This window comes from Lepidochelys kempii, chromosome 3, assembly GCF_965140285.1.
Source record: "Lepidochelys kempii isolate rLepKem1 chromosome 3, rLepKem1.hap1, whole genome shotgun sequence".
NCBI classification, from domain to species: domain Eukaryota; kingdom Metazoa; phylum Chordata; order Testudines; family Cheloniidae; genus Lepidochelys; species Lepidochelys kempii.
In genome coordinates, this window is record NC_136382.1 from 116,912,822 (window position 1) to 116,925,487 (window position 12,666).

The following is a 12,666-nucleotide window of genomic DNA, read 5'->3' on the forward strand; positions in this document are numbered from 1 at the left end:
CATGGCCACATGCCTTCCAGTCCGCTTCCCCGCAAAACAACTGCTCAGGGAAAAAATGGGGGCTGTAGTAAAACGAATCGACTCGCCACATGCCGCGGTACTGAGTCCCCCTCTGCTGCTCGGGGCACGATTCAAATGCGGAGCAAGAGCGGGCTCTCCTTCCAAGCGCATGTCCCCTTTCCATTCGATTGCCCAGTTTCAGGGCTTCACCTCTCCCCTATTCGGGGAGCCTAGCGTCTTCCAGTCTTTGGTTTCGGTCAACGTTTACAAGCACCTGCTGCTTCTTTTGATTCCCCGAATAATCTGAGTGAGCGAATATGCTTTAAGCGAGAAACCACAGAATAGTAACTTAATTCATAAAAATCATATCTGTCGGCAAATAGAGAGCTAAAAAAGACACCCCTTCTAATCCAGCTATTCTGCTCCAAATCTCTGCTTTACAGGTTACACGGGAAAGCTCGCTCCCGGTATAAAGCTTTCTAACTGTGTCAAGTATGGTGATATTTCATCGCTGGTCCCCGAGGACGGCAGATAACACTCCTAGGGAGCAGCTCGGGTGTGTCTGTTGCGCAGCTGTGTGTCGGCAGAGAGCGGGAGCTGGGCAGGGTCCTTACACTTCGTAAGTAAAGCGTGCCTGGAGAATTGTAACATACACGCAGAAAACCAAAGATGTTAAAAGAAAAACAAAACCCAGATCAAAAGGTGGAAGCAGCCCCCCGAATGCCGTGTACTTTAACACACGCCTCCTTCTACACAACCTCAGCGGGACACTTAACAGTTTACAAGACACCAACACTTTTCTGGGAGTTAAGGGGAGGCTGCGGAGGTCGGTGCGACCGTCCCAGAGGGGAGCTCTGCCCGGAACTCGTGCTTGGCCATACATTCGGCTGCTGCCCACATGTCTGCCCGCTCTGCCCCATCCCTCGGTGTCTTTAATGTACAGAAGGAGAGCCAGGCTGCTCACCGGTCCCGGGTAATCACCCACAGGCTAAACGTGCAACAGGGCTCTGGGCTGCAACCCGGGACCTGCCCAACTCTGCTCTGCTGTCTGAGGCTGAATTATGTTGTCAGCCAAGTCTTACTCACTGGCTAAGCCATCCATTAATATACATCAATAAAAACAGGGTACGCGGCTGCTCATGAATTAAAGATGAACTTCTTCCCCGGCTCAGAGCATCCTGAGCAAAGCGATCACGGACTTCCAGTCACCCCCTTGGGAATAGTGACGTCTCCCAAGTAACGTGATTGCTTTTTCTGAAGCAGAAACGTGGTCCTATGGCTACACCCTATAAAACCAGGCGGCTTGGAGGGCTGAGCAGAGTGTTACTGAAGGGGAGAGACGGCATCAGCCTAAGGAGGAGGGCTGGGGAACACCACCGAAACACCAGACACGGACCCAACCCCTGCACGTTCGCCCTCGGTCCCCGGGACAGAGTGCGGGGCGAGCCGCCGAGGAATCCAGCACCTCGGAGAACTCCCGGCGCCGGGCGAACTTCCCAGGAGAAAGCACCGTCTCCCTGCCTCGTGAGTACCGCCAGCTAGGCCTGGGCTCAATAAATAAACCCACTGGAGCTTCCTAGCGAGTAGAGAGAAGAGAGGACCCCCCCCCCCTCCGATTATAAGAGCAGTGCAAACAGGCTTAACGCTAAAAAGTTGCTGACCAGCCAGCAAATGGGAATGTATAGAACAGTCTTGCCTTCTCTGACTCTACCTTCTCCTTCTTAATCCTTGATCAATTCCTATGGACTTTAGCTCAGATTAACCAATTTAGGGTGTCTTTGCTTTGCGCCTTCCTTTTTACTTCTCCTTACTGCTGCATGTTAGCTGCCCTTGAGTGCCGATTTCTCCCTCGTGTACAGTTATCACGCGCTGGTTACTTGGGTTCCCTCTTAGCGCTTTTATTATTGTATATCCTCAATTTAAATTCACCGAATTAATCAAATCAAGCTGATCTTTCTTTTCTCGCTTTCCCTGCACTCTTCTTTCCTGCGGGGGGCGCGGGGAGGAGGGGGACTAGAAGAGGTGTTGATACGCTACAAAAAGTTTCCACTTCAAGTCTCTGTTCCGAGCTCAGAAGGATGCAGACTGGCTTTGAGTGAACATGAACATTAATGTTTACAATGTTCAACTCAAATTCCCCACTGCCTGCCCGTGCCTTTTGGTTGCTTGAAACAAAGTGCAGCTCGGCTTTCTACGGCAGTATTGTACAGCGCAGCATGAGAACCATCTGCTACTCATTCTTTAACTGTTTGACCAGATTTAAGTTATTAAACTATTGAAGAGAAGTAAGCGTACGTGGCTTCCCCAGCGGAGCACAAACGTAGAGGATGCACAGTGCTAACTCACATTATTACTTCATTCTTCAAATTCAAAGGGGTTTCTATTACTCTAATGTCTGAGTTTCAAGGAGGTTTACGTTTCGGATAGAACTTCTCCCCTTCACCCTCTCCCTGCCTTTGGCCGTCATCAGCTACTAGGACTTACAAACCAGAAGAAATAGTTCCCTTCCAGGTGATTTAGAAAAAATAAGTGTATTGTCAACCAGATCCGTCTTACCCAGCGAGTGCCCCTGACTTCTAAAGCAAAAGCAAAAGATATAGCTCGCAGCAAATTTTAAACAGCCGTACCCTGGCATGCCATATTTGAGGGATGAGGTGTAGCCCGCAGCAGGGATCCTTGCTTTTCCACGTGGGATCCGAAACCTTCCGCCCCCTTTCCTTCATACAGCAACAAAAGCATCTTAGAATTGGCCCTCTGTATAAGCAGTCGGAAACCAGTGCCGATAGGAGGTAATTATTGTCTCCTATTCATTAACTCAGGTCCAGCATGATGGAACATAGAAGCAGCTCCCAGCTTCTTCTGTCCTTCACACTCTTCAGTGTTCTCTGCTCGCCAGTACTGGCATTACCGCCTTTGGGGACATACTCAGCTGTGAGGTAAGTGCTGTTCCAACTCATGCAACCTCTAGCTAAAGCACCCCACTGCTCGCTAACGACACAACACGGCCTGCGGAAGGCGACATTGCAGCAAACGGTCCAGTTAGTTAGCATCAGCAGCGTCCTGGTGTACTTGTTATCTTGGAAACTCTAATCCAAGACTTGAATACAAGACCCTTCTCTTTAGCAAATGTGGTTGAAAGGCTCATCTATTACATTCTCACATCAACATTACAGGAAGGGACTAATAATTATTGGGTACGCTGGTGATCTTTGCAATAGCGTCAGTGAAGATGACCCCTTTTGGCAGTAGCATGGATGGTATGGGCTGGTCTACCTCCCCTCTCTGTAAATAATGTAAACGTTAAAAGGGTTTTAAGAAGTGGCCCTTCCTTCTCCATCTGTTCCCGAAGAACACCAGGAAGTGATGTGATCCTTTCATTCAGCCAGTGCCAGCATCACTGGTGGATAGCAATTAAATGACTTCTTATTTTAAAGGTCCTAAGTACCATTTCCACTCTAATAGCCCTTTAGTAATGATTATTGCTTCCATGAAGAATATGACAAATAGTAAAGAAAACATGCTGAATTGTGTTTCTGGGGTTGCCTTGGCCTATCACAAATAGCAAGTATCAGCTCTTCTTATGGCAAAACCTACATTTCACCTCAGCTCTACCATTATAGCTGGACTGTGCCTCAAATTATGGCTGTAGACTGTATTACAGTAGATTGTGAGAAAGTGACTTGCCTATATCTATGCATAGCTTTGGTGTAAAGAACACATTGTAGTTTGATATTTTGAATTTTTGTTGCTGTTTAGAGAAGGTAAAGTCAAATGTTACAGTGTATTTTTCAGTATTAAGCTGAAACAAATGTACATGCTGAAAACAACAAATGAATATAACTGTAGTTATATAATTTTAAAGTTTGCCACTTGGGTTCGGTTTTTTTCACACAACAGTAATTGTACTTGTTTCATAAAACATCTGTAGCTGAAGGAATACTCATAAGAGCGAAATCCTGCAGGTCTTACTCCAATAGGTATAATTTGTCCACAGGGAGTGTATGCCTACAATGTTAACATAAAATCTCTTCCGAGCCTCAGTGTGTGATTTGGCACATCATCACATGTTGCATCTACCACTCTGACAGGAAGCTATCATTTTCCATAGAATACAACAGTGACCAGAAGCAATGTCTGAGGCCATACCACTGCAACATAGTCATGTTATCCTTAATAATACATGAGATCATGCATCAAATTGTGGGAGTGGGCAATATTAACACATAAACTAACAAAAAGTTTATCATTCAATGTTTGGGATATTAACACTACTTGAACAGAATTGTGGTTATGATGAAAACACATTAATTATTAGCGGTGAGATATTCTGATGAGTTAATAGTAAATCAGTCTTAAAAGAGAATAAAAATCAGTATATGGCTATCTGTTTATATCTTATATGGTAAAATTAATCCCTCTTCAGAGAATCTGCACAAAGGCCTAAGAACCAATTAGTTCCACTTATGCACCATTTTAAGGTCTTAACTGGAACTTAAGTGGCACATAGATCTTCTGGCCCTTTACACAGAAGAGAATTTAATCCATAATTTATATCATATACATATTCCTGTATATTGCAATGGTTGCCATTAAAAATTTTACAATTGCCATTTGCAAGTAATTATAATGACCATGGATTGCATGGTATTCCCTTAAGTCAATTATTTGCAATGATAACATTATAAAAATGTGAATGCTGACCCAATATGAAGATTCATATAAATATATGGTTAAAGATGGAGAAAATCTATTACACCAGGTACTCTATCATCCTGCCAATGAAGGATTATTACTTGCAGAGTATTTTCTTGTGCTTTATCCAGTTTGCTTTAAAATGTCTTGAGCATTAGACACATGTATATTGTTTGACACATTAGACTGCATGCAAATTGCATTGAAAGAGACAGTATTAAATAACCTCATTTTGCAATACTTTACGAGATTTTCTTCTCCAGTAGGTTGGGAAACAGAATGCCATTTGACGGAGCAAGTGAACCTGATCAAGCCCAGGGTTCATTAAAACCTGAAACTGACATTTTGCCAAATGCACTACCAGAAAATGACAAATTCTATTTTGACATGTCCAGAGCTATAGATAGGTGAGAATTTTTGTTGCCATAAATACTGGATAAGTTTTGATGCATTGCTTGAATGATACCAAGGTAGAAAGTGCTTTTCCTGCATTTATTTCAATGAACTTTTCAAACTGCTTAAGACATTTGAGAGGAAAAATTGAGTATTAAAAGGGAGCATAGAATGTATGTTTGTTTGCCAAAGTTTTGTGGAGTTCATTGTCATTATAGAATGGACACTGAAAGGGCTGAAAAGTAATAATAAATCATTTGGAAATGTTTTTTAAAATAGTTTTGTTTAATAAATCAAAGCAATAATAATAATTTTCAAAAGAAGTGCTTATGAAATTGAAAATAAAAACTGTATATACTTGTAATATATGGAGCCCAGATTTTATTGTGGAGTTATTTTTTCATCATATTAGGAATGCAAGACATGCTGATGGACTTTTCACCAGTGGCTACAGCAAACTTCTGGGTCAACTTTCTGCAAGGAGATATCTGGAATCACTTATTGGAAAACGGGTTAGGTGAGGTTACACTTACATAGAGCTTTTATTTAGCTTGCTTCACTAACCATTCTGTGCATAAGTTTCCCCTTCTATAATTGGGAACAATGATATTTCCCATCCTTTAAAAAAAAATTTGGGATCTTCAGATATAAGAACTAAGTCATTAAATAAAATTAATTAACATTAATACATTATTATTTATTTGTATTATATGTATTGTAATATTTGTTCAAAAGTGACTTTTTGAGTTATATATAACATATAGAGGACACCTGAGAGGAGTCACACACTAAACACAGCTCTGAAAAAAATCAGACTGGAATATGATAACTATTGAGCTAATTTTGTAATATTTTTCCCTTTGCAGATCATGCAAATCCTACACTCTGTCATTCAAACTTACGCTTAGGTGCATAAATGCCCATTTTACATGCCCAGAAGGTGATTAGAAATTGGGCACTGAATTTGCACGTATTTCTACTCAGTCTACTTTGTCCCTAAATACAAAGGACTGGATTCTCAGCTGGTGCAAAACCGTGTAGTTCCTTCGGTAGAGTTATGGCAGATTACACCATCTGAAGAAGATCTGCCTCTAAACTATGATGCAGGAAACTTCTGACTTCAACTTTGGCTTTCCCAAAGTGCTATTTTTCCTCTGAAATTTACTTAAAGCCAGTGGTGCTGGGGTTAAAACAAAAAGAAAAAAGAAAAAGAAAAAAGAAGTGGGTAAACTAACCTAGGCTCCTTATTCCTCAAATGAGAAGTGGGTAAACTCCATTTACCCATGTTTACTCTTGACTAAACTACTGCACAAAGCAAACATTTTAAAGCTATATATAAACATACTGTAATACTTGGAGCCTGCTCCTGTTCAAGTCAAAAGCAAAATTCCCACTGATTTCAATGGGAACAAGACTAGGCCCTTTAAGAGGTTCCTTATATTTCAGCCAGCCTATATAATTTGATAATTTGCTCAAATATCTTTCTAGTGTAAATCAGGATGATTTCAGTTTGTTTAAAAGGGTTTCCTAAATTACAAGAATTGGCACATAAGGACTTGTGATTTTAATTATTAGAAAACAGAATGGCCCAAATCCTAAAGTCTGTGCTCAACCCTTGCTCATATAAAACTTCCAGAGACATCAATGTGAATTCTAATTACACTGAGATGGGAAGAAGTCAATGGGAGATCTGCCTAAGTAAAGACTGAATAAAAATTTCAGGATTTTACCAATTTGATCAGAGTGACTTTTGAAGTAGTAAAAAGAAAATTTGAATGGAAATGAATTTTTACTCAGTTAGTCAGCAATTGAAAAACTTACTGCATATAGTTCAAAGTCTTTATCTTTTCTAGTTGAATGTATTTGTGGTCATTTCCACTGTTTTTTGTGTTTACATAGCAACAACCTCATGGACGAACAGATGCCCGTCAAACGTCATTCGGATGCTGTCTTTACTGACAACTACAGCCGATTTCGAAAGCAAATGGCCGTGAAGAAATATTTAAACTCAGTTTTAACTGGAAAAAGAAGGTATTAAGAAAATAAAATAAAACACAATGAACATTAATGATCTTGGAATGTAATCTTAATATATAGACAAGTATTAGTGACATTGTCTCCTAGTGATTTATTTACAGCACACTTCACAGTCAAATTAGAATGAAAGAACAAGAATAACACACAGAATTTGGGAGTCTTAAAATAAAGGAAAATGCTATTGAAATATTCTTAAAGTGCTTTTATTTAGAACAAACATCCTAGTAAAGGAAAAACTGAAGAGCTAGGGCTTATGCACAGGACTTGCTATGAGGTAACACTCTTACAATGAAAATGCACAGTGTTTGAAATTTGCTGATATCTAGGGAAGTGCTAGACATGCTACTTCACTTATTTAAAAAATTGTTTAATGAAGTTTAACAAAACAGAAAGTTACTATGATTAGTTCTGTCTTATTTTTCTGAGTGCAACAAAATCCATGTTTCTCATCTGCAACAGCCAAGAAGAGCTAAACCCTGCCAGCCTTCGAGATGAAGCAGAATTGCTTGAACCCTCCTTTTCCGAAACCTATGATGATGTTACAGTAGATGAGCTGCTGAACCGCCTCCCATTGGTAGGTCCAAATTTACTTTTATCCTTCCCATTCATCAGTAGTCACCCCACCCTTAAGATATTAATCCTGCACAAAAGATGGCCTCTTGGTAAAGTGCACCCCTCTGGCATGAGCCACATTCCATTATATATTTTATATGTCTACAGGGAATGTGTCTCAGTGTAATGACCTCTTTAATAAGATTAATTAAATGATCCCCATGATTACTTTCACTCTAACTTCCTAATTAAATGAACAGTCTGACACTGTTGCTAATGCACCTAGCTCACTTGTGTGTTTCAAACCACAGGCACTGAGGCAAAAAAGCATAATTGACTTATTTTTAATTAGGAAGAATATTCTGGCTTCTGAGAATAAATTCACTGGTTTTCTTTAATTAAAAAATAAAGTTCCATCCCCACTTTTTGCCTTATGTCATTCTTTCTAATGGAAATCCAGGCTCCCCCTAAAACTGGAGAATGAGAAACATGTGCACCACTACCCCAACCTACATGGCAGCTGATTCCTATCTAAAACTGTGTGTCAAGTGGAGAAAGACCCTTTTTTCCTCTGTTCTGATATTCTTAATGTCTGAGTTACTACTTAATAGCCGTGTTAATACTTCCTATTTAGCTTTGTGTCAGAATCTTTGGAGACAATGCACCTCATTCACAACTGTGTTACTCTACTTCATTGATTTCAATGTATTACACAGACCTTACACTGGAGTGATAACACAGTGGTGAATCAGGCCTGATATTCTTGAAAATATATTAATCTCTGTTAGAGGATTTTTTATATCAGTGGTGATGTTGATGCAAATGGGCAAAAAAAAAGGACTACAAATAAATAAAAAGTAATTATTTAACCCATCCTAGCATTTGATGAACGCTGTAGCCTTATACGAGTAAGAAAATGTTTTTCTTCAGTTTTTCATTTCCTTCAGATAATAGAAGAAAATGCATTTTTCAAAACATAAGCAGAGATCCAAAAGATCACACTTCAGGGTATAAGATGACTTCTAAATGATGGATTTAGGAAGAAAATGTTCCTTGTGGGAAGGTTATTCCATCATTTCCTCCTGCAAGGTTTCTTACACCTTCTTCTATAGTATCTGGTGCTTGCCACAGTCAGAGACAGGATATTGGACTAGACAGACCATTGATCTGATCCTGGCAATTCCTAAATTCGTTCCTTCCTCCCTCCCTCCCAGATTAGGCGATTGTAACCATGCTACAGATTTCCCTGAAGAGGGAGAATCTGGTCAGTGCTGTCCATTATTCTATCAGTATCCACTGGTGCCATGTCAGCTTGGTAATCTGCACTTATTCACTCCAAGGATCCAACTGCTTTCAGTATCATCCCTCTTGCCTAGTATGCTGATATTCAACAAGATTCTTGTTGGTTGGGCTTGATTCTACAAGGACGCACTACCAGGCACAGTCCTTATTGCCATGAATAGGGGTTCCATAGATATCAAAGTTGCTACTCCCAGTAGGGACTCTTGCACCCTGTAGTTGGTGTTTGCAGGATTTGGGTCTTGGCTGTATACATTTTAGATAACGTTATCTGATGTTGCAGTCACTTGTAACATTGATTTTGAAACACGCATTCTTCTTGTTTTTCAGAGTCTTTGAAGGAGAGCTGGTAAAATCTATGACAAGAACAAAACTATTTTTTGAGTTCCACATAGTATTTCAAAGAAATGACTTCAGTATTCAAACCAAAACAAATATGTTGTGAAGTGACAGTGTGATATATTTGTTTCTGATATAATAAAAGTTGATGTTTACACTGTAAATATTACTTTAGAGATCTCTACCTAAAGCTGTACATATGTATGCTAGTCTAACTCATGAAAACCCTGTGATTTCATATGATGTAAATCCTTTACGTCAATAAATACATTTGAAAAAGAGGAATGCACACCAGAAGACAGCACCAAATTACTGACTAACTGGATTATTTTAACTATGGTAACACTTCAGGTAAAATTGTATGACGCAATGGATACATTTGCAGACAACTTAATAAATAAATAAATACAAAAGACCATAGAAAGGAACTGTGTTCAGTACGTTCAAACTGTGTAAGAAAAGATTGCCGGGGGTAGGATCTGTACAAAAATATATGCTTTTCTAACAACTCACTGACTTAAATAAATAAAAAGGCATTTAAAAGGATTGGATCTGTCATAGAACCTTATTTTTGTCCTCCTCCATTTTGAATGTTTTCATAAAATACCATTTAAATTAAAGCCAGTAATATTTCCTTTTTTTTTAATGGTGAACACTTTTTAATCCAAAGTTGCCAAAGCACACGGAAAGAGAAGGGGAAAAAGCTACCCCTTAATGTTTGATGTGCTAAAGTCATAGCAGTAAGTTTATTCTACATTTGGTTGTGGATAACTCTGCTGATGAGCGCATTCCTTATATATAAAGTAGATCTGAAGACAGTTTACTATTTTTTCAAAATGAATGTAACTTATGAATACGCAGACAATAAAAAACATTTTATTATCACTGCAACTATTATTGGTTTGATTCAATGCTGCAATTGCCTGAACAGACAAGACCCCTGTTAATAACAGAGAAAAAATGAACACATTCTTCTTCTGGGATATACCATATAAATCTCTGATTGTATTAAAAGACAAAATAGGCCTGATTCCTGATTGTGTTATTCCAGTTTAATGTCAGTGTAACTCTGATGTAAAACTGGAAGAATGTTGGTGTGAGTCAGGCCCACTGTGTATTTTAATATAAGCTACATAATCATTTGCTCAAGAAGGACCTTTTCAGAGGTTGTTTATAGGGCTTGATAATTCTAGTACAGTATGAAAAAGATCTACTGGATGTACTAGTTATGTAGCATAGACTCCTCAGTACTAACTTGTATGGAATACCAGGCATAAAGCTAAGAAACCCCATTCATAATTTAAAATATTTTTAAGTTTGGAAAGGGTGAAGAAAGCATGTAGAGGCTGCTTAGCAATATGCATATTTCCCACTGGAATTTTACTTCAATTTATGTACTATAGACTTAATCTTGTTTCCATTGATGTTAACAGCAAAACTTTATTGACTTCTGTGAATGTGGGACTGGTCCTTAAATTACTTTTGAGTTCGATGTGCACATTCAAAAACGTGCTTTTCTTTTTATTCATGCTGGGAATTGTCAATGTGTTTCAAAAGGAAATGTCTCAAAGTTGCTCATGCATGCTAAGCCTACAGGCTTGTCAACACTTGAAATGCAACCTAGGTGCCACTGTAGCAGTTCAGCGTAGACACTACTTACAGTGAGGGAGGGGTTCACCCATTGGCATAGTTAATCTACCTTCCTGGGAGGAGGTAGCTAGGTCCATGGAAGAATTCTGTCAACCTAGTGCTGTCTACACTGTTGGTTGGGCTGGCTTCAATGTATTGCTCAGGGAGTGTGGATTTTTCACACTCCTGAGCAACATACCAGGTGAACATAACTTCTGAGTATAGATTGACTTAAAACTTACATGGAAAAAGGTTCATATAACATGTAGGCTGCCAGTTTTTTCTGAACACATCCATTTATGTACCCAAATGGAAATCAGCTTCCATTAATCAAGTAACTGATTCTCTACTTATCTGTCTTAGATTTTCAAATTCTTTTTGGGATAAGATAGTGCATTTATGTGCAAAAGTTACACACACAATTTCAGTTTTGCAATTGAACACACAACGAATATTGTGTTCCTTTGGCAATTCCTACCTAAACTGATTATGAGAATATAAGTGAACAGACAGCCGTTGAACATTGCTGACACATAATAACCTTTTACTTCGTGATGTTTTATCCAATGTGGTTGAATTCACTAAGCATTTCCATGACAAAACCTTTTTTTAAAAGATTATAGATTGGAAAAATACTCCTTCAGAACTAAAAATTGATATACACGTGGTCTCAACACATCATATTTTTTGTTTTAAGATAGGAAAAATCATTCAACCATTTTAAAGTACACAAAATAGGAAAATAATGTGTAGGCTAGAAGTTTCCAGAAGTTTTTAACTCTTAAAAAAATAAGCAGATTTTGAGTAATTAAAATTGTATAGTTCTAACAGGCCAAATTATCTTTGCTTATCTGCAGTTTGGATCTCATAATCTGGAATGATTTATTTGATTTAAAGTCACAAAAACTAAACAGAAACTTTTTTTCAATACATCAGAAGCAGTAAATCTGCCAAAAATCAGTGGGGCCACTGGACAATTGAGGTGCTAAGGAGCACTCAAGGAAGACAAAGCCGTTGTGGAGAAGTTAAATGAATTTTTTGCATCAGTCTTCGCTGCAGAAAATGTGACGGAGATTCCCACACTTTAGTCATTCTTTTTAGGGGACAAATCTGAGGAACAATCCCAGATTGAGGTGTCAATAGAAGAAGTTTTGGAACAAACTGATAAATTAAACAGTAATAAGTCACAAGGACCAGATGGTATTCACCCCAGAGTTCTGGAGGAACTCAAATATGAAATTGCAGAACTACTAACTGAGGTATGTAACCTGTTGCTTAAGTCAGCCTCTGTGCCAGATGACTGGAGGATAGCTAATACAATGCCGATCTTTTAAAAAGGCTTCTGAGGCAATCCTGGTAATAACAGGTCAGAAAGCCTGTTATTGCCAGGAAAATTGGCTAAAAACGATAGAAAAGAACAGAATTCTCAAACATACAGATAAACATAATATATTGGAAGAGTCAAAACGGCTTTTGTAGAGGGAAATCATGCCGCTCCAATTTATTATAGTCCTTTGAGCGTCTCAGCAAGCACGTGGACAAGGGTGACTCAGTCGATATAGTGTACTTTGACTTTCAGAAAGCCTTTGACAAGGTCCCACAGCAAAAGCTTTTAAACAAAATAAGCAGTCATTGGATAAGAGAGAAGGTCCTCTCATGGATCAGTAACTGGTTAAAAGACCGAAAACAAAGGGTAGGAATAAATGATCAGTTTTCACAGTGAAG

The 12,666-nt window shown here is 38.9% G+C and overlaps 1 protein-coding gene across 2 annotated transcripts; it reads left to right on the forward strand.

Moving 5' to 3' along the window:
- Positions 1 to 1,358: 1,358 nt before the first annotated feature.
- VIP (vasoactive intestinal peptide) lies at positions 1,359 to 10,123 on the forward strand. 2 transcript variants are annotated; one of them, XM_073335227.2, is made up of 7 exons: positions 1,359 to 1,524; positions 2,820 to 2,936; positions 4,956 to 5,099; positions 5,498 to 5,602; positions 6,985 to 7,116; positions 7,582 to 7,696; positions 9,304 to 10,123. In XM_073335227.2, exons 2-7 carry the CDS (start codon positions 2,827 to 2,829, stop codon positions 9,310 to 9,312), a joined length of 615 nt encoding a protein of 204 aa, XP_073191328.1. In that variant the 5' UTR covers positions 1,359 to 1,524; positions 2,820 to 2,826; the 3' UTR covers positions 9,313 to 10,123. The 2 variants fall into 2 exon arrangements, with proteins under 2 accessions (XP_073191328.1, XP_073191327.1); XM_073335226.2 differs by having other exon boundaries at positions 1,458 to 1,524; positions 4,959 to 5,099.
- The last annotated feature ends 2,543 nt before the right edge of the window (positions 10,124 to 12,666 follow it).